General features: G+C 38.2%; 1 protein-coding gene across 2 annotated transcripts in view; it reads right to left on the bottom strand.

The window, feature by feature from the left end:
- LOC126109606 (peptidyl-prolyl cis-trans isomerase G) overlaps window positions 1-19,194 on the bottom strand; it is a 61,760-nt gene that overhangs the window by 13,598 nt on the left and 28,968 nt on the right. For both annotated transcript variants that reach the window (XM_049914649.1, XM_049914650.1), the window contains one exon: window positions 7,024-7,119. In XM_049914649.1, the coding sequence (XP_049770606.1) occupies window positions 7,024-7,119 (96 nt within the window). The remainder of the gene's footprint in view (window positions 1-7,023; window positions 7,120-19,194) is intronic.

Raw genomic sequence — 19,194 nt, 5'->3', positions numbered from 1 at the left:
GTGGATTAAAACTGAAGAAACTGCAGGAAGGCAGGAATTTAAGATGGGACCTGGATAATCTGTAAGAACCGGAGGTTGTAGAGACTTTCAGAGGGAACATTAGGGAGCTACTGACAAGGACAGGGGAAAGGAATACAGTAGAAGAAGAATGGATAGTTCTGAGAGATGAAATAGTGAAGACAGCAGAGGATCAAGTAGGTAAAAAGACGAGGTTAGTAGAAATACTTGGGCAACACAAGGGATAATGAATTTAATCAATGAGAGGAGGAAATATAAAAATTCAATAAATCGAGCAGGCAAAAGGGAATATAAACATCTAAAAAATCAGATTAACAAGAAGTGTAAAACGGCTAAGCAAGAATGGCTAGAGGAAGAATGTCAGGATGTAGCAGCATACATCACTAGAGGCTGCCTACAGGAAAATTAAAGAGACATTTGGAGAAAAGAGAAGCAGCTACATGAATACCAACAGCTTAGATAGAAAACAAGTCCTAAACAAAGAAGGGAAAGCAGAAAGGTGGAAGGAGTATATAGCGAGTCTATAGAAAGAAAGGCAATATTTGGAAATGGAAGAGGACATAGATGAGGATGGTAAGGGTGATATGACACTTTGTGAAAAATTTGATAAAACACCGAAAGACCTAAGTCAAAACAAGGCCCCAGGAGTAGACAACATTCCGTTAAGAGTTACTGATAGCCTTAGGAGAGCCAGGCATGACAAAAATATTCCATCTGGTGAACACGATGTCTGAGACTGGCAAAATACCCTCAGACTTCAAGAAGAATATAACATTTCCAATTCCAAAGAAAGCAGGTGCTGAAAATTATCGAACAATCAGTTTAATAAGTCACAGTCGCAAAATACCAACACAAATCCATTACAGAAGAATGGAAAAACTGGTAGAAGCCACCTCAGGGAAGCATAGTTTGGACTCTGTAGAAATGTAGGAACATGTGAGGCAATACCAACCCTACGACTTCTCACAGAAGATAAGTTAAGGAAAGGCAAACCTACATGTATAGCATTTGTAGACTTAGATAAAACTTTTGATAATGTTGAGCGGGATACTGTCCTTCAAATTCTAAAGGTGGCAGGAGGTAAAATTCAGAGAGCAAAAGGCTATTTACAATTTGTACAGAAATCAGATGGCAGTTATAAGAGTCGAGGGGCATGAAAGGGAAGCAGTGGTTGAGAAGGGAGTGAGACAGGGTTGCAGACTATCCCCAATGTTATTGAACCTGTATCTTGAGCAAACAATAAAGGGAAAAAAATGGAGTAGGAATTGAAATCCAGGGGGAAGCTTGCCAATGACATTGTAGTTCTGACAGCGACAGCAAAGGAGTTGGAAGAGCAACTGAATGGAATGGACAGTGTCTAAAGAAAGATATAAGATAAACCTCAACAAAAGCGGAACGAAGGTAATGGAATGTAGCCAAATTTAATCAGGTGATGTTGAAGGAATTAGATTAGGAAATGGAACACTTAAAGTTGTATATGAGTTTTGTTATTTGGGAAGCAAAATAATTGGTTATGGTTGAAGTGGGTAGGATAGAAAATTTAGGCTGGTAATGGCAAGGAAAGTGTTTCTGAAGAAGAGAAATTTCTTAACATCCAGCATAGAAGTAAACATCAGCCCTGTATGGAAGTGAAATGTGGACAATAAACAGTTTAGACAAGGAGAAAATACAAGCTTGTGGTACTACAGAGGAATGCTGAAGATTAGATGGGTAGATCACATTACTAATGAGGAGAGAATTGGGAGAAGAGGAATTTGTGGCACAACTTGACTAGAAGAAGGGATCAGTGGGTAGGACACATTCTGAGGCATAAAGGGATCACCAGTTTAGTATTGGAGGGAAGCGTGGGGGGGTCATAATCATAGAGGGAGACCAAGAGATGAATACACTAAGCAGATTCAGAAGGATGAAGGTTGCAGTAGTTACTTGGAGATGGATAGGTTTGCACAGGATAGAGGAGCATGGAGAGCTGCATGAAACCAGTTTTTGGACTGAAGACCACAACAACAACAACAACAACAACAACTCTTTTCAAAATAAAATTGCATATGCTGTTATGCTATTAAAAAACTTCATGTCGTCCTACACAACAATTAACTGCTCTGCCAGTCACAATAACTCCAGAGTTCAAAGGAGAAAGCAAAGCAAATGTTAATAGTGTAACGTAAGTGAAAAAAGTGAGTAAAGCAAGGAACATAATCCGGATTCACCACCCTCTCAGCAGAAGATGAGAATTTTTCGTTACTAAGTTTGTGGACTGCTATTGAACACTGTCAATTGCTATACTTTAGAAAGTACAGCAATTACTACCACCTCATTCTTTTGCGGATTTCCAAAGAATCTTTTAGTACGTGTGTCGAATATTTTCCCAACATCATCAAGACTTTAAACATTCTTCTTCTGACAATCTCACTTCATTTATTCCTGCAGCATAATGTGTATGTCACATTAGCGTATTTTAATGGCCTAATGTGGAATAAGGAAAATGAGGAGCAGGAAAAATGGCAGATGAATATGGACTGGGGAAAAAGAAGGAAGGCTCAACAGTACCACTGTTGAAGTAAGGTAATGAAATTCTTTGAGCATCCAACTATAAGCCATACAGTGGATGTGTAAGGATAAAAAAGGTGGGGGAAGGGCTGTGACGAATATGTACGTGCCATCTAGAGTACACAAGTGCATGAAATTTGAAATTGTTGATCAAGTCACTGAAATGGCTAACCATATGTAATTTTAGTGATAAGAGCATTGCAGTCTGTACAAATAGTGTCCTCTTGTTATCTTCACGTCAATGCAATAAAGAAGAATGGTCCAAGTTTAACATTCTGCTGATCACTACGTCATTACAGATTGGACTGATCAAGGATGAGCAGGGAACCGGAGCCGAGTAACAGTTCCCACACTAGTACTAAGATATTTAGGCTGGCTGTATTCTTGCTCCAGTGTCTTAACCGATATGGCACCTCCCTCATTATCAGGGTAGGAAGTTAAAGCGTGGCACAGACATATTACTGTACTTCAAGCGCCAAACTGTATATATGCAGCATGGAAAAATAAATTCTGCACTCAGTTATTTAGTCAGGGACACTGCAAAATGGGGAAAAGTCGATTGCAAGGATTTTAAATTGTGGGAAGACTTTAGGGAACAATTAAAGAGCAAATACTGGTAGACGAGTGGACCGTACAAGACTGAGTATACCACATCCAAAAGCAGTATATCTTGTAGACAAAGAACAGGCCAAGATAAAGGTCTATGTAATATTTATACAATAAAACAATTTAAATCTTCAGGAAAACCAGCTTTCTAAGCAAGTTCAGCAGGGTGACGTCTGTCAGGCCCCGAGTTAATGGCTCTATTATTTATGCTTTCATTTAATGTAAAACAGCTTTTTGATTCTTTTTTTTATCCTATAATCTTATGAAAGTTATTATCTTAACTATCCTATTCCACAATTAGATATACGAGGGCTGGAACTTTAATAGTGGCAACAATTTGTTTACAGCTCGTACAAAATAGATATGTCTTTCAAAGTTTTACTGACCTTCAAAGAAGTCACCTGCATTGTATACAGCCCATTGCCAGCGATGTGGAAGTTGTAGGATACTCTTAGCAGTGCCAGTTGTGTTGACAGTTCAAGCGGCGCAGTCTATTGCCCAACAAATTTGTAGCAGTTCTGAAGCAAATGCTGTGAAGTGTTTCCTTCAGTTTAGAAATAGAGTTGAATTTACGAGGGCTTAAGTCAGGAGAGTGCAGTAGGTGGTATAGCACTTAGCAGCCCCATCAGTCAAACAAATCAGTAACAGCTTGCACTGTACGTGCTTGAGCATTGTCCTGCAAAACGATGATCAGGTCCTGCAGAAAGTGTCATCACTTCTGTCTCTAAGCTGGTTTAGGTTGTGTTCCAAAAATGAACAGTGCAAGATGTTACTGATTTGTTTGACTGATGGGGCTGCTAAGTGCTATACCACCTTCTGCACTCCCCTGACTTAAGCCCTTGAAAGTTCAACTTGATTCCTAAACTGAAGGAAACTCTTCACAGCATTCACTTCAGAACTGCTACAAATTCATCGAGCAATAGACGGTGCCGCTCAAACTGTCAACACAACTGCCACTACTAAGAGTATCCTACGACTTCCACATCGCTGGCAACAGGTTATACACAATGCTGTTGACTACTTTTAAGGTCAGTAAAACTTTAAAGCATGTATCTATTTTGTATGAGCTGTAAAGAAATAGTTGCCACTATTAAAGTTCCAACTATTGTATGAAACACACAAGTCAGACCAGAGTGTGTATGTTGTGTACAAGAGTACACACAATCACTCACTCATAAAATGATACCTCATATACATATGGATAACATTTATACTAGTTAAAACTTTTGAGTCATTTCAAATCTGTGTGTTACATATTGTTTATGAATGTTTTTTTTTTAATTAATGTGCAGTAACTCATGTATATTGAAAAGGTATACCAGCTAACATGACAAAATTTTATGACTGATAATTATGTGTCACATGCTAGTCACATCACATGTTGTCGGGGAAAGAGTTCGTACAGCACATCGACGGGAAAGGAGATGAAAGAATGTGCACACATCACACATCAATTATGGTAACAGTGGGAACACAGAAGAACTGCAGACATGTACCACTTAGTATTCATTCCGGTAAGTACCTGTAACATGTTAGATTCAAAATAGGGAAAGGGTGAAATAAGATGACCACTGACCAAGATAAACAGGTGGAATAGAGTTACTGGCAGAAGGTATCGCATGAGGAGAAGCATACAACACACATATTTTACCTCTGCTGTCAAAAGGTGTAAGTATTTATGTAAGGCAAGGCTTGAGATAGGCAACCATGTATACAATGTAATGACCACTGGAGTGAAGACACAGAAGGAATAGCGTTGTCTTATCAGGAGAAGATAGGGTAGGGTAGGATACTTCGCAAAGGAATTGAAAAGTGATGATGCGGTACGCCCGAAGACAATACGTTAGGAAGATAAAGGGTAAGTAGACCTACGGAAAGGATGACTTACGCCTTCATCTGAAAAAGAATGGACCTGTACTGCTTTTATGAAGGAGTTATAAAGAGACACTAACATCTCAAATCGAAAGATAACTGAGAAGTATCTGCCCTCAGAATGAGGTGTAAACGTGCACAAGAAGGATGTTGATGTTATGGAAGCATTCTCCAGACTAGTGTAATGTGGTATTGACCAGGTTGATTAAACTTCATAAATATGAGTACATTCCTACTATGGTTTAAGGAAGCAAGTATCCGAGGTTAAGAATAATTAAATGAATTGTTGATTTCAATCCAAACACAACTCTTCACGCAAATGAATGAATTAAGAGAAGTAATTTAAAATAGTTAATAAACATAATACAAATATCACTGCCAAGACCTGGAGAACTTGACAGTACACTGGTGTCAGCTGTATACAGAAAAGAAAGCAAGATAGATAGTCCGGTGTAAGATATCGTGATACCTATAGAAATGTTTGTGCATGTCGGAATGCCCATACCTAAGGAAATTAGAGATCATGTAGCTAGAGTAAGAGCAGAGGTGAAACAGTACTGTGATAAACGAAAACTGTAATGAAAAAGGAAACTGTGTGAGAGCCCCATAGGGACCGGATCTGTATGTTACTCTGTGTTGTGTAAAGTAATGATGGGAAGTAACTGTTGAAAATGAGACGAGTTGACTGAAACATTATGCAAAGTCCTAGAGGGAAACGAACTGCAAACAACCTTAGTATTTTGTAGAGTTGTAAAATTACAGAAGTGTTAGAAAATTTATATTCATTGCAATTGTGTGGAACTTTTAGAACTAAGTTTATGAGCAAGAAGTCTTTCATCTCAGTGAGGGAATATGAGGTGTAAAATGTCATTCATGGATGTTCCACAGTCTTTATATCCATTGGCCGACAGAAGCTGTTTGTGGAATAACGTAATCAGTTAGTAGGAAGCACCCCACTTTCTGGAGGTTTTTTGACAGTTTGTACAGATCGGAATCGTACCAATCCTCTGCAATCGGCGATGCGAGCTGCCGACAGGTTCTTCTATCTGCCGTTTGGTGTCGTTCGCTCTGTGGGGTCGTGAGGGAAAGGTATGGAGCCAAAGAAATCGTCACAGCATTGATACTCTGTTTTTATTATACTACTGTTCTGACTCTCGTGTGAGACCAATGCGTGACAGCATCTTCCTGGAATGTAATGCACGTGTAGCTGATTCATTAAGAGAAATTAGACTTGCACTTTATAGAAAATACATTGCGTTCAGCTTCTCCATGCGTGTTATTTCACTAGAATAACACACTCAGAGAAATTGAACTCATTTATTTCCTATTATTTGCAATTCTAACTTCTCTTAATGAATAAACTACAGATGCTTTACATTCCAGCTGGATGCTGTCATGTGACCACTCATATGAGATGCAGAACAATAAAAACAGAACATAGACCAATTGTGATGTATTTGGTGTCATAGAAGTCACGTGTGTTCCATACCTTTGCCTCACGGCCCCACAGGGCAAATGTCAACATCCGTTAGGTAGAAGCACCAGTACGCCGCTCACATCGCCGACAGCACAGGATCGGTACAATTCTAAGGTGCACAAATCATCAAAAAACCTCCCGAAAGTGGGGTGCTTCCTACTAACTGACTACATTATCCCACAAACAGCTTCTGTAGGCCAATAGATATTGAGGGTGTGGAAAATCTTATTCTACAAATGACGTGTCACACCTCAAAGTAACAAGATACAGAAGTAACAGATCGACTGCTGGACTCTCTTTACAACCTATTCCTGACATCCACATTAGGGTAATAAGCACTGAGCAAACATTTCCAAATGAGATTCCTTTTATCGGCACAACTAATCCCACGACATTTAACAAATATTGTACTAATGGTAGCACAAAGTTTGTAAGAAATGTGAATGTTCTGATACAGCTGCAGATAGAAATGGCTGCCCTTTTTGACGGCATGCACTCACCTCGTACTCACTGTACTTAATAATTCTGTTCTGGGCTTGTTTCCAGTGTGGAGGAGTCACACTCCTCGATCTGCTTCTAGATGGTGTCCTGTAACGCTGAAAAGAACAGAAATATTTAAAGTCGAGAAAAAGTACAGCAGTCAGTCACTAGTAATCTGTCTGCTGCAGATCTACATTTCGACCACAGTGTGGCTATCGTCAGTGCTAAAAACATAAGAATACGTTAGAACGAGAGACACATACAAATCGTAACAGACTGTAGTTGTATAAGCTTAAGTACATTATAGTGGTGTGCAGTCCTCTATACATATGCAATTTAGATAACAGAATTTACAGGTCCCGTTTTTATCGTGTAGGCAAATATCTGGCAAACACCAAATACAGTAGATAAAAACATTGTTAAAAGTATCTTCCATACGCTTTATGTAAACGGCAGTCGCAAACTCATTTGATGATCAACCTGTGTGGTGGTTGGTGTGCAAACTATAGTAGTTGCTGTTTGAAATGCGAATAAATAAAAATTATACAAATGTTCCTTGCTTACAGGAATATAACTTTACTAAAATCCTTTTATTAAAATATTATAAATTTTTTGTGCTTTCAGAAATAAAACTTTAATGAAAACCTTTTATTAAAAATAGTTAGCTTCCATTTAATGCTAGTTCCAAATAAATAAAATAAACACCAGAAGCTTTAGGAACTCATGTACTAATGAAAGCACACTGTAAGAAACAAGAAAGACTTTGCTTTACCATATATTCACGCAGCCTTCCCACAGGAATGTAAAATTATTGGTTCATTTTGGTGCTAAATTCACTGAGCTTTAGAGCAAGTGACTACTGATGTAGAAAAAACTGTTACGTACCAAACAAGTTCTCGTATGTGAGCCCACAGAAATACTATTATACAGGCCAATACTGCCAGGTCAAATGTACCTGCTAGCATCTAGTCCCCCCTCCCCCCCCCCCCCCTTACTGATGGACACATTTAATATCCGTTTCTTATACACATTTGTGAAGAGCCACTCTAACAAGAGACTCCAAGCACAGCTACAGTTGCAAGAACTAGCAAGTAAACCCGGCATCAACAATAATATATCGTATCAGTTAACAAAACACTGCAAGTACTGTTACAAGTTAGCTGAGACACAGGAACCGAGCGAGCTAAGGAGTGTCAGAAGGGGAAAGTTCCACGATGAGGATTGAACGTATACTCTCTGCATATGCTGCTACAAAATGTTTGAGATTCTGTACTGGTCACACAGAATGATTCTACAACTACATACACACCCTACAAGACAATGCGACATGCACAGCAGAGGGTACTCAGCACGGTATCGTGTCAGGATAGCCTCCTCTCGCAAGAACGACCGCTCAAATTTGTCTGTGCATGCTGTCATTAATCTTAAATTTTGTCTTCACAATCCCTAATGGATCAATACATCAGGGGCCAATAAATATATCTCTTTTTTTTTTACATAATGCAGTTTTGGAAACCAGGTAAAATTTTAGCATTAATGCACAGGCTCGCATGACTGCACGTGGGATTAGCAGGACCTCCCACTTCCTGTGGAATGCCGACTGGAGCATCATACAGTGAATTTTTAACCAAACGTTTAAATGTTTTGCAGGAAGACGTCTCACTTCACACGCAAGGAGGTGAGGTTCGCGCACACGGTGTTTCCCAGATAAACAGATAGATAATGGGGCAGTAACATCTTGTCCTCCTCCATCTCCTGATCTCAACTTCACTCAACCTTCATTTTTGGGGGCGTTAAAGGACTTACAGTGAATGTTGATGTTCTTCGACAACATGTTCGAGGAAGATTTCAGCAGACATCTGGGATATGGGAGCAAGTAAGACAATCCAAGATGTGGCATTTAGGAGCTTGTGTTAATGGTAGGCATTTTGCACATTTCATTTAGCCATTAGGAAACAACATTTGAAAAGAAGAATCCAGCTGGAGATTGAATACAAAAAGGAATACAAAAATAAACTGTGCGTATGTAAAAAAAAAAATTTATATTATATTTATATATGAACTTTGTTGCTTACACAGGCAGGCACACAGCCTCTGTAGATGGTACATCCGTACACAGAAAACATAACAACCCGAATATCATTTGTAATGCAAATTTCAGTTCATGTTTACATCTGTCAGACACTATTCTCCACAATTAATACTCACTTGAATTTGTAATTCATTTAAAATCCACAATAATTATTAGTAGATTTTTGAGATAACAACTGAAATACTGTAAAAGTGAATTAATATTCATTTTTTTCTTGTAATAAATGGCTGCTGATAGCATCTGCCTTTGTCTACGTTCCAGAGTTTCACATTAATGTGGAATGTTCTCAATATTGTGAAAACAAAATATGAAGAACTCTGTTACCAGTTGAAATCACCTAAGACTCTTTAAGACCTACATATGTGTCATTTGGTAGTTTCTTGGACATTCATTCGAATCACTTTGGCATTTTATTAGAAACTATGGAAAATTTAGAACAAATAGGGAATAACTGAAAATTCCATACACGAACTGCAGTTTGGAAAACAGTTGTGCCAATAAAGAGTCCAGAACGAGAATACCTTCCTACCCCAAATCAAACCTGTATTTCAATGGCTTTCTGTGACAAAGAAATGGCTGTTAATTTTTGGTTAGACAAAGAAGGGAGAAAATGCTTCAAGCTAAGCAGTGTGCAAAGACAGTTTTGTTTTGTAAAATCTGGATACGAATTGCGTAAGTGGAAGAAAGAGTGACACAAAGTAAGAAATATGCGCCAAAATGAAACTCGAGAAAGTTTGAAAAATTTAGGGCTGCTCGTGATAGACAATGCACCACAGTGTGAAGATGAAGCTTGCTGCTACCCCTGCAACTGTTGTTTACAATGCCAATCAGTTGGGTTTCGTGAAAGACCAGCACGAGCACCACACTTAATCATTTCAGAGTAAAAAAAAAAAAAAAAAAAAAAAAAAAAAAAAAAAAAAAAAAAAAAAAAAAAAAAAAAAGGGGGGGGGGGGCCCTCGGTTGTGCAATCAACAAATGCTATGACACATTCGTCAGTGATACGTACGAGTGCATTACTCTTTCCCCAGCTTTATATCCGTCTTCAGGAACCTTGATGATTTAGGACCAAAAACTGAAAACTGGCTGTTTAGTTACAAAAATCTTTTAACTATCATATCAAATCTGGAAAAATGAGAAAATGATTTTCAACATTTCATTCGAAATGGCTTCCTGACACTCGCAGAAAATAATTCAGTGCTTCTGTCAGACTCTCAGCCCGGACATAACGACACCTGTTTTTGAGGACGATGAGGAAAAAAAAAAACCTATTGATATATTGTGGATTCTGTCTGGAACTATTTCTGATTCAATCACCTGGTAAAGAATTTATTCATAGTGGAAAACATTCCCTGGAAATTGTCCGACAACATTACTTTCAATAGCTCTTTATCACGTCAGGTTTATCAGCAGAACAGTATTCTCAAGCTTCAGTTATTTGTGCATTATCAGTTTGCATCACATTTTACCAATCCGATTGAGTACGCCCAGTACATAGTGCAACATGCAGAACAATGGCTAGAGCCATTTCTTACTCCTCCCCAACTCTAAATAAAGCTAGAATTATTATGAAGTGCCCAAATGTGTAAGGAAAATGTTTAGTTTTGTAATTCAGTAGACAAATCACATTTTTTTTGCGATGACCATAGGTTATAAACAAGGAGCTGTTTCATCATTAGCAAAACGTACAGTATTCATAAATTATCATAAGATCTATGCTACAAGAACTTTTATAAAATTAAATACATGCAAGAAACACTTCATTTCATCAAGTTAAAAGTCCCGATTAATGAAGTCATCTCTAATGTGAGATCAAACACTACCGCGATTTTATTTCCTCTGCTAGTAACCTTTCTAAGAGTTATATCTGCGACAATTTAGCTGTCAGTACGAATTGGGAGTTATCAAAAAAAAAAAATAGTGCCAAGCACCGGTGATGAGAATTCTCTCCGTTGGAAATGGTAGGTGAGTGTGAGCGTACCGTATTCTATCGTATTTGATTTGGGACACACTCTGTGACTCTTCACATTGTTAGGAGGTGAAGGCTAAATTGAAACACAGACTAAAAAATCTAGAGTCTGACTGGGAATCAATAATGTGACCTCTCAATTTCAGTGTTCACACTTTACCACTATACCGCCGGGTCTGACAACCACACCTACGGGTTAGTCTGGCGTTGGTAATTAGTATTCTGTTTATAAATTTCCCCTGGAATTGTGCGGACCAATGCTAAGGTAAGCTGGAGCTGCCTTTTTTCCTTACATTCACTGTTTCGCTCACTTACTGAGAACAGTGTACTCGCAGTGCAAAATAATCCTCTCTGAATATCAAAGTTTCACACTGTGGCTCTAACTACAGGTATACAGTACACTGTATGCTGATTATTAGTTCCAAAACCCAGTACTGCAAAGCTCGTAGGTGACATTCATTTTCTACATCATCATCCGTTCCACCTAATGCAAACACTCGTACGTAAATACGAGCGAGCGGTATTCGACACTGGCAAATTTTCTGTGGCTTCTCATTCACTTATGTTGGCTTCTATTCACTCCACTGAAATTCATCCTTCAGGTGTTTAAAATTGGCGTTCTTGCACACCAAATATGCTGCACAATGCTGCACTCTCGTCACAGCTGCCCCTCTTCATCAGCCGAATCGCCCGTTTGATGGAAGGGCTGTACAAATCACTGTTGTTAACGGTTCTTCGTTTGGCAAAAATGAGTAATTACAACTTTTTAAAAAATACTTCTAGTGCCTCTCAGCAGCTAAAATTTTGGCAGTGCCTTTCTTTCGGGTATTATTCTGTGTGAAAAATTTCAGGCTAGGCTTCCACATGTCAAACTGGACCAGTCCCCACCTGTATCATACCACTTTTTGCAGTACATACTCTGTTCCAGTTCAATTTGTCAGTTTCATTAATACACTGAAAAGTATAAACAAAAAACTACACTCACGAAGTCATTACATATTTCAAATGCCACTATCTTCCAATATGCGAGAAAATGAATCACACACATAGACAACACTTTAATGCTTATAGAAGGTAACCTTACTGACATCGACGTAATATGTAAAGCCCCAAATCAATTACACCCCAAAATGAAATTCACCATAGAACACGAAGCTAACTAAACAATTAACTTTCTCGATCTATTAAGAACACTAACAGCAAACATTGCTTCGAAATTTTCAGAAAGCCCACCACAAAAGACTGTATTAACAATGCACACTTGTGTCATCCGAAAGCCCATAAACTTGCATTCCTCCACACAATGCTTAACAGATTAATAAATTTGTCACTAGAAGATGAAGCAATTCAGAAGGAAATAAAACAACAAAAAAGAAGAAAGCAACATATGTAACAACAATTTATCTAGGAAACATTTTGAACAAAATTAATAAATTATTCAACAAAACTGACATCGCCTTTGCTAATCAAAACACACGCAGCCTCAAACGCAAAATCCACAGAGGCAGCTTGAAACACTTACCACAGATTCTACATAGGACAAACCAGTACAAACTTCAAAATTAGATACAAAGAGCACACCAGAGAATGCGAAAACAACTCATTCATATTTCTTCTGCATCTACAAAGATTAAAACACGATGTAAAACCTATAAACGAAGCACTAGAAATCCTTCATATTATGCATTAGGGAGTATTCATGAACGTCCTTGAGGAAACAGAGATATTCACATGCATACAGCAACCCTACAAATTTACTGAATGAACAAACAGACCTAAAGCACAACAACTACATTATAAATCAAGAAAATGGGTAAAGTAATAAATCAGACATGCTAAATGGCAATGAAACAGATATAACACCAACATAAATCATAGACAATAACAAAATTATTATGAAAAAAATAAAAAATAAAATAAAAATCTCAAATAAAATAAACAAATACCAGACAAAAATGGAATTGGATAAAAATCATAAAACATACCAATTTCCACATGACTTATTTATAGTTGTAACTACATAAACATAATATTGCCGATCCACTGTCATCCGAGCCATCAAGAAGAAAAATAGCATACATAAAAACAAATATCAAATACGCATCTCCATGTATAAGGAGACACTAACAATTCTAAAAAAGACAGGACATGGCAGCCACGATATTGTATGCAAGGTAAAAGCACCTAAGACGTATCTTAACTTTTCTGATCACAGTTACAGACTATTATATTAAGACCATCACTTACTTATGTATTTACAGAGCACCTGATTACAGCAGTATGACAAAATGCACTCATCGTGAACAATTTTTAAAATAAAAACCATTTACAGAGCAGTGTGGCTGGCTGCGAGTGGTAATAATCATGTCATTAGAAGAAATATTTCACACAGAACGAAAGTTACTGTGGGAAGCAGTTTACACTAGTACAGTTCCAGCAGAAGGCAAAGTGGCCTCAGAACTGGGGAAGCATGTTTCTCAGAGAGCGATACAGGTCACAGAACAAGACAAGTTCAGTTCTTGCAGTTGAGAATAATATCCATTACCGTTCCATTACAGCATGACGACAACGGTGTGAAGAGATCAGAAGGGCAGGTCTCTGGTCATCACAGACACTGCCGATGAATATAGGATCGGAGTTTGACGGTGTGGGGGATCGGACAATTTCGATGTCTCCAGAGTAGACTTCTTCAGAGATTTTTTTTCCTTCTTCTCGACACCTTCGTCTTTTACAACTTTTGGCAGTCGAGATTCTCGAGAGGGGTTATTCCCTGTGGGTGTAGGAACAGAAGAAGAAAGGGTAGTCCAGGGACCCCACAATTCGAGGCTCTTACTGCCACCCACTGCTGTCAGTTCACCTATTTGTGGATTTACAGGGAGGGGGGAGTCCATTCATTGGTTGACAACTGAGGAACAGTGCGGAGAATGGTTTTCGAAGGTGAGATCGCAGGATTCACAACAGGGGAAGGCCCGTCGGCCCACACTCGACTTTATACGCACGACTGTCAGCTGACGTCGAGCGAGGAAATACGCCGGGTAGTCGCAAAGTTTGATATCGTCGAGGACGGATACGGGTGGTCATATTTTTTCCGAGCTTCAAAACACGAGAGGCAATCTGTGACATCCAGTTTTCGGATTCTGCATTCCTTGAGTAGGTTGCATACTTTGAAAACAGGAGAAGATGGTTGTTCTCACAACTGAGAAAGACGAGCGGTAGAGCAAGTGGTGAATTTTTGTGAAGTAGTCTGCCACAGACTTCGAATCGGGTCATACGCACACCAGACTGACACGCGGCTGAAGCTGAAGCACTCGCATTTAAAGCACCCCGTCAGCAGTGGGAAATACATCTTCATATTGCAGTGGTGATGCAGAATTCGGAAATTTTCTGAAAGTGAGTCCATCCAAAAGTAAGGATAAATGCTCCAGCAACCTCAGGGAATCTCCAGACAACAGTACGAACAAGGTGCATCCCTCACGTCTCCAAGGGTTTGCACAGTTCTCGGTTCGTCTACAATGTTAAGTCCCATTGGAAAATTAATGTGTGTACCGTGCTAAGGTTCTTATGGAATGTATTGGTAACAGGAACACAGACCAAATTGTTTACACGAGAGAAACACACAGGACTGGGTCGGATTTGACATCTGTAATTTATTAAGGGAAGCTAGTTTACAAAATACGTTTTCAATATTCTCCACATAGAATCCTGGTTTAGTAGAAAGGACACACCATCTGTTCAGGTGCAAATTGTCTGCTAGTCACTTTGTTTTGCAGTGGCCAAAGAGGGAAAGTTTCTAGGGTCATAACGATCTGCACCGAACTGGGGTCTGTGTAAAGCGACTGCCAGGGTCTCACGGCCACCTACTCTACACCTTAAGTCCCATTGGAAAATCAATGTGTGTACCCTGCTAAGGTTCTTATGGAATGTATTGGTAACAGGAACACAGACCAAATTGTTTACACGAGAGAAACACACAGGACTGGGTCGGATTTGACATCTGTAATTTATTAAGGGAAGCTAGTTTACAAAATACGTTTTCAATATTCTCCACATAGAATCCTGGTTTAGTAGAAAGGACACACCATCTGTTCAGGTGCAAATTGTCTGCTAGTCACTTTGTTTTGCAGTGGCCAAAGAGGGAAAGTTTCTAGGGTCATAACGATCTGCCCCGAACTGGGGTCTGTGTAAAGCGACTGCCAGGGTCTCACGGCCACCTACTCTACACAAGTACTCTGCTACAGAGTACTTGTGTTGTGGGGTGCACACGAGGGCTTTTTTTAGCCTAGGCAAATGTTCAAAGTCCTCAGACAATTGGTAACCAGTCGATATCAGCAAAGATGTTTTGAATGTCAAAATTTTAACATTAAATTGCTGAAACGTTGGTAAAAAAAAAAGTCCAAGAATTTACCGCCCTCCAGGAAAGATATAACACTCAAATGGAGAACTGGATGAAACACAAAGTGGAAAGCTCCAAAATATTTAATGAAGTGTGGAATATAAATCACAGAGACATAAAGGGAGTACATTAACAGCAATCAACAAAAATATTGTGTCTAACGAGGTAGAAATTAAAGTGACTGAAGTTATCTGCATGCAGTAACTGGCCTAGGTAAACTCAAATTTTTCATCGGACATCGCAGCCACCGTCACCCTGATTCTGCAGTAACAGTTGCAGAATCATGCAAAGGAATTCTACACTCAATAGTGCGCTAGTACCCTGATTGTGTAAAATTAGTCCAAGGTGACTTTGACCTAATGAGTGTAGACTGGGACATCTGCAGGTTCACTGCTGGTGGTATGGACAGGCAGTCTTGTGAAGTAGTTTCGAATGCTTTCTCTGAACACTGTGTCAAGCAAGTAGTTCAACAACCCCCACCCGCTAAGGAAATATTTTAGACCCTGCAGTTACGTCAGCACAAAGACACGGGTTAGCAATCGTGTCATCACCTTAGCCACAACAGTTACTAAATCCACCCAGAATGCTACGAGAGTTTTTGTGCTGGAAATAGCAGACAAGCAAGAGAAGCAGCTGTAAGCATCCTTCTTGCAAGGCGATTGCACAAACTTCCCATCACTGATTTCATTCGTATTGACAACTTCAAAATATGTAAACAGGAAGACGCGACTCTCAATCATTTTCAAGAAAACCGAGTTTGAAAATTTTATTTCCGTGGATAAATATTCCTGACCGCATTTCTTTTTTTCTTCTGCCCACGTAATTATTCTGACTGTGCAAACTGTCAACAGGGGTAAATGATTCATGTATCATTTTCATAACCTTTATTCTGAAAAAAAGGAGAAATAAATTTCATAATAAGATTGGAAAAAAAATGGACACACAAGAACTTTCAATGAAATCAGTAAAATAATTTTATTTGTACGATTTTATCTACATGTATGTGAAGTATAATGTTTAATCTATGGAACACTGTACAAATCTGGATGATACTGCTCATGGGAAACAATAATTACTAACATACACCACTCTTCACAAATGCTGAATCTTTGCGTGTGAATGATTTTTTTCAATGTTTGTGTTGCAAAACAAATTTGTGTGGTAACTGAGAACCGCTTACGAATGTAATCCAATTTGACGGAGTAGCATGCATATCTGTCATTAGAATTACGTGGGAATGAAGTAAATTAAACTAAGCATTTAGTTGCTCGGCTGCAGAATGCTCTGTTACTAGTGACCGTACAAAGTATGTAAGCACGTGGAAAATTTTCGGAATATTTTCTCCAAAATGGTGAGAGGTGCATCTTGCTCTTGACATATGTTGAAGTTCTAGTAATGACCTACACAGCCTGTCAAAATGAATCACATCGGTGATGGAAAGTTCGTACACTCACCTTGTTAGACAATGAACTGACATCATTTAGTTTTGATATGATGGACATAGAGGAATTGCAGGAGAAATTTAAACTGATTGTAAATCGCGCTCTGGATACGTACATGCTGAGTAACTGGATTAAGAACAGAAAAGACAAACAATAGTTTAATAACAAAATTTGGAAAATGCTGGGGAAAAAGAGACTGTTGCACTTTCAGTTAAAAAAGAACACAGAAATGTTGACAGGCAAAAGATAAAGAAATTTGTGCATGTATGAAAAGATCGTTGTGAAAAGCACGAACTTCCACCATTGCATCCTGTGTAAAAGTGGGTTAATCATTTCCATTCAGTTACTTGCAGACCAGTCTGGTGTGGTAATAAAACACAGCAAAAGGAAAGCTGTAGTTTTGAATTTTACATTTAAAAAATGATTCATACAGGATCAAACAGATATACAAACGAACTACCTCACAGAAGAGATAGAAAAAGGCAGCTCTGGCAGTAATAGCAAATGAAAGAGTTGAAAACAAATAATTCACAATGTCCAGGGAGTATTCTTCGGGAGTCACACAATACTTTGCTCACATTTATCACAAACCTCTCAACCATCAGAAAGTCCCAAACAACTGGAAAAAAGTGAAGGTGACTCCTATATATAAAGTGTTTGGATAGCATTTGACAGAATGCACCACTGCAGACAGTTCAGAATATGTTTTCAGTGTGTTGTCCTGGACTGCAGGTGTTCACTGGATACCAATGTACCCTCAGGGAAGTAAGGTAGGATGTTTTGAGTGACTGACAAATTTTTATTTCTTATGATGAATGGCACTTTGCTCTAAATATGGAAAAATGTAGACAAGTAGAAAAAACAATCCGATAATGTTGAAATGCAGTATTGGTGGTGTGTGGTATAAAACACAGTCACATCGATCAAATATCTACATTTAATGGTGCAAAGTGACACACAATGGAACGAGCACTTATGGTCAGGAGTCGACATACGTCTCACAAAGAGCAGAAAGTCATGCCAGGGCTCCTACGAAAGCCTATAGGCAGTCTTTTTCTTGAACTCCATTTGCAATCAGAACAAGAAAATTATCTGCTAATTAGAAATGTACAACAAAGGATGGGTGTTTAGTCCCTTGCATCAGTGCTATCTTAGTCATAACAACACTAATAATACCTTAGCATTGCTTGCACAATGCCAGTGCTTGCTAGTCAAAACAAAGTAATTGCATCTAAGAAGTCTTCATTATGTTATTTTAAGCTCTTTATTGAAGTTCTCATTACACTTTTTGTTTAATTATTGCTGCATTGATAGCTATAATGTCAGTTGCATCAGACTTCTAAACGTGTAACTGAGAGCACAAAAATGTGGTCAATTATAATTAACCCGTAAGATTTCTAGTAATAGGCATGATGGCCGAGTTAAGAAGAAATTTCTTGATACGAAAATGTGTTACCATTATACAGAGGTCAGTGGAATATTTTCTGCCAAGCATTATACAATTAAGAGATGAATATTTTAGCAGATTTTTAGTAGACGTGATATAATGTACAAATAGGGGCTACTACAGGAAGAATATCTGGTGATTAATTTTATTCAAAATGCATGTAATATGATGCTCAAAAACACACAGTTTTTTTTTTTTTTTGCAATATCAATGTACAAGAAAATTTATACCCTATGTACCAAGATGCAACATAAGTTACATGTTTTTATGATACAGGCCATAAGATATTTAACGTATATGCAATTATATAGAGTTATTTCCACTCAGTGGTGAGAAAAGATGTGGTGATACATTTGTGTATAACTAAATATTGTTATTTTAGATTTTATGTAATACAGCATTTGGAGGAAAAGACACTATGTGAGAAGCCATTGTGAACTGTCTTCTTGTTTCTTCATCACACACACTAGATGTAATGAACGACAGTGATCATTGTGTCAGGTTTTACCCTACTGTCATTTGTTATAACTGATATACAAATTTAAATTTAGAGTAACGTTTTTTTGCTAATTTAAGGGTACTTCACCATTTAGGTTTGAAGAAATCTTTTCCCCATGCCAAAATTTATAAAATAATGGTCAGGTATCATCATCATCATATTTATGCAAGCTACTAAACACATGCCATTTGTATATCTTCAATCAGCTGCAAATTATAAGTAATAGCTTCAGTCAAGTCGTGAAAAAGTATAATATGACTTACAAAAAGATTGGCATGTATTTGTAAAGTTACACAGTAAATCAGCAAAACAACAGCCCACAGGGAAGATTGGTTGATTTAACAACTAAAGA

This window comes from Schistocerca cancellata, chromosome 12 (genome assembly GCF_023864275.1).
Source record: "Schistocerca cancellata isolate TAMUIC-IGC-003103 chromosome 12, iqSchCanc2.1, whole genome shotgun sequence".
NCBI classification, from domain to species: Eukaryota; Metazoa; Arthropoda; class Insecta; order Orthoptera; family Acrididae; genus Schistocerca; species Schistocerca cancellata.
Note: the sequence above shows the minus strand (reverse complement) of the source record. Positions and strands in the feature narration are given on the sequence as shown.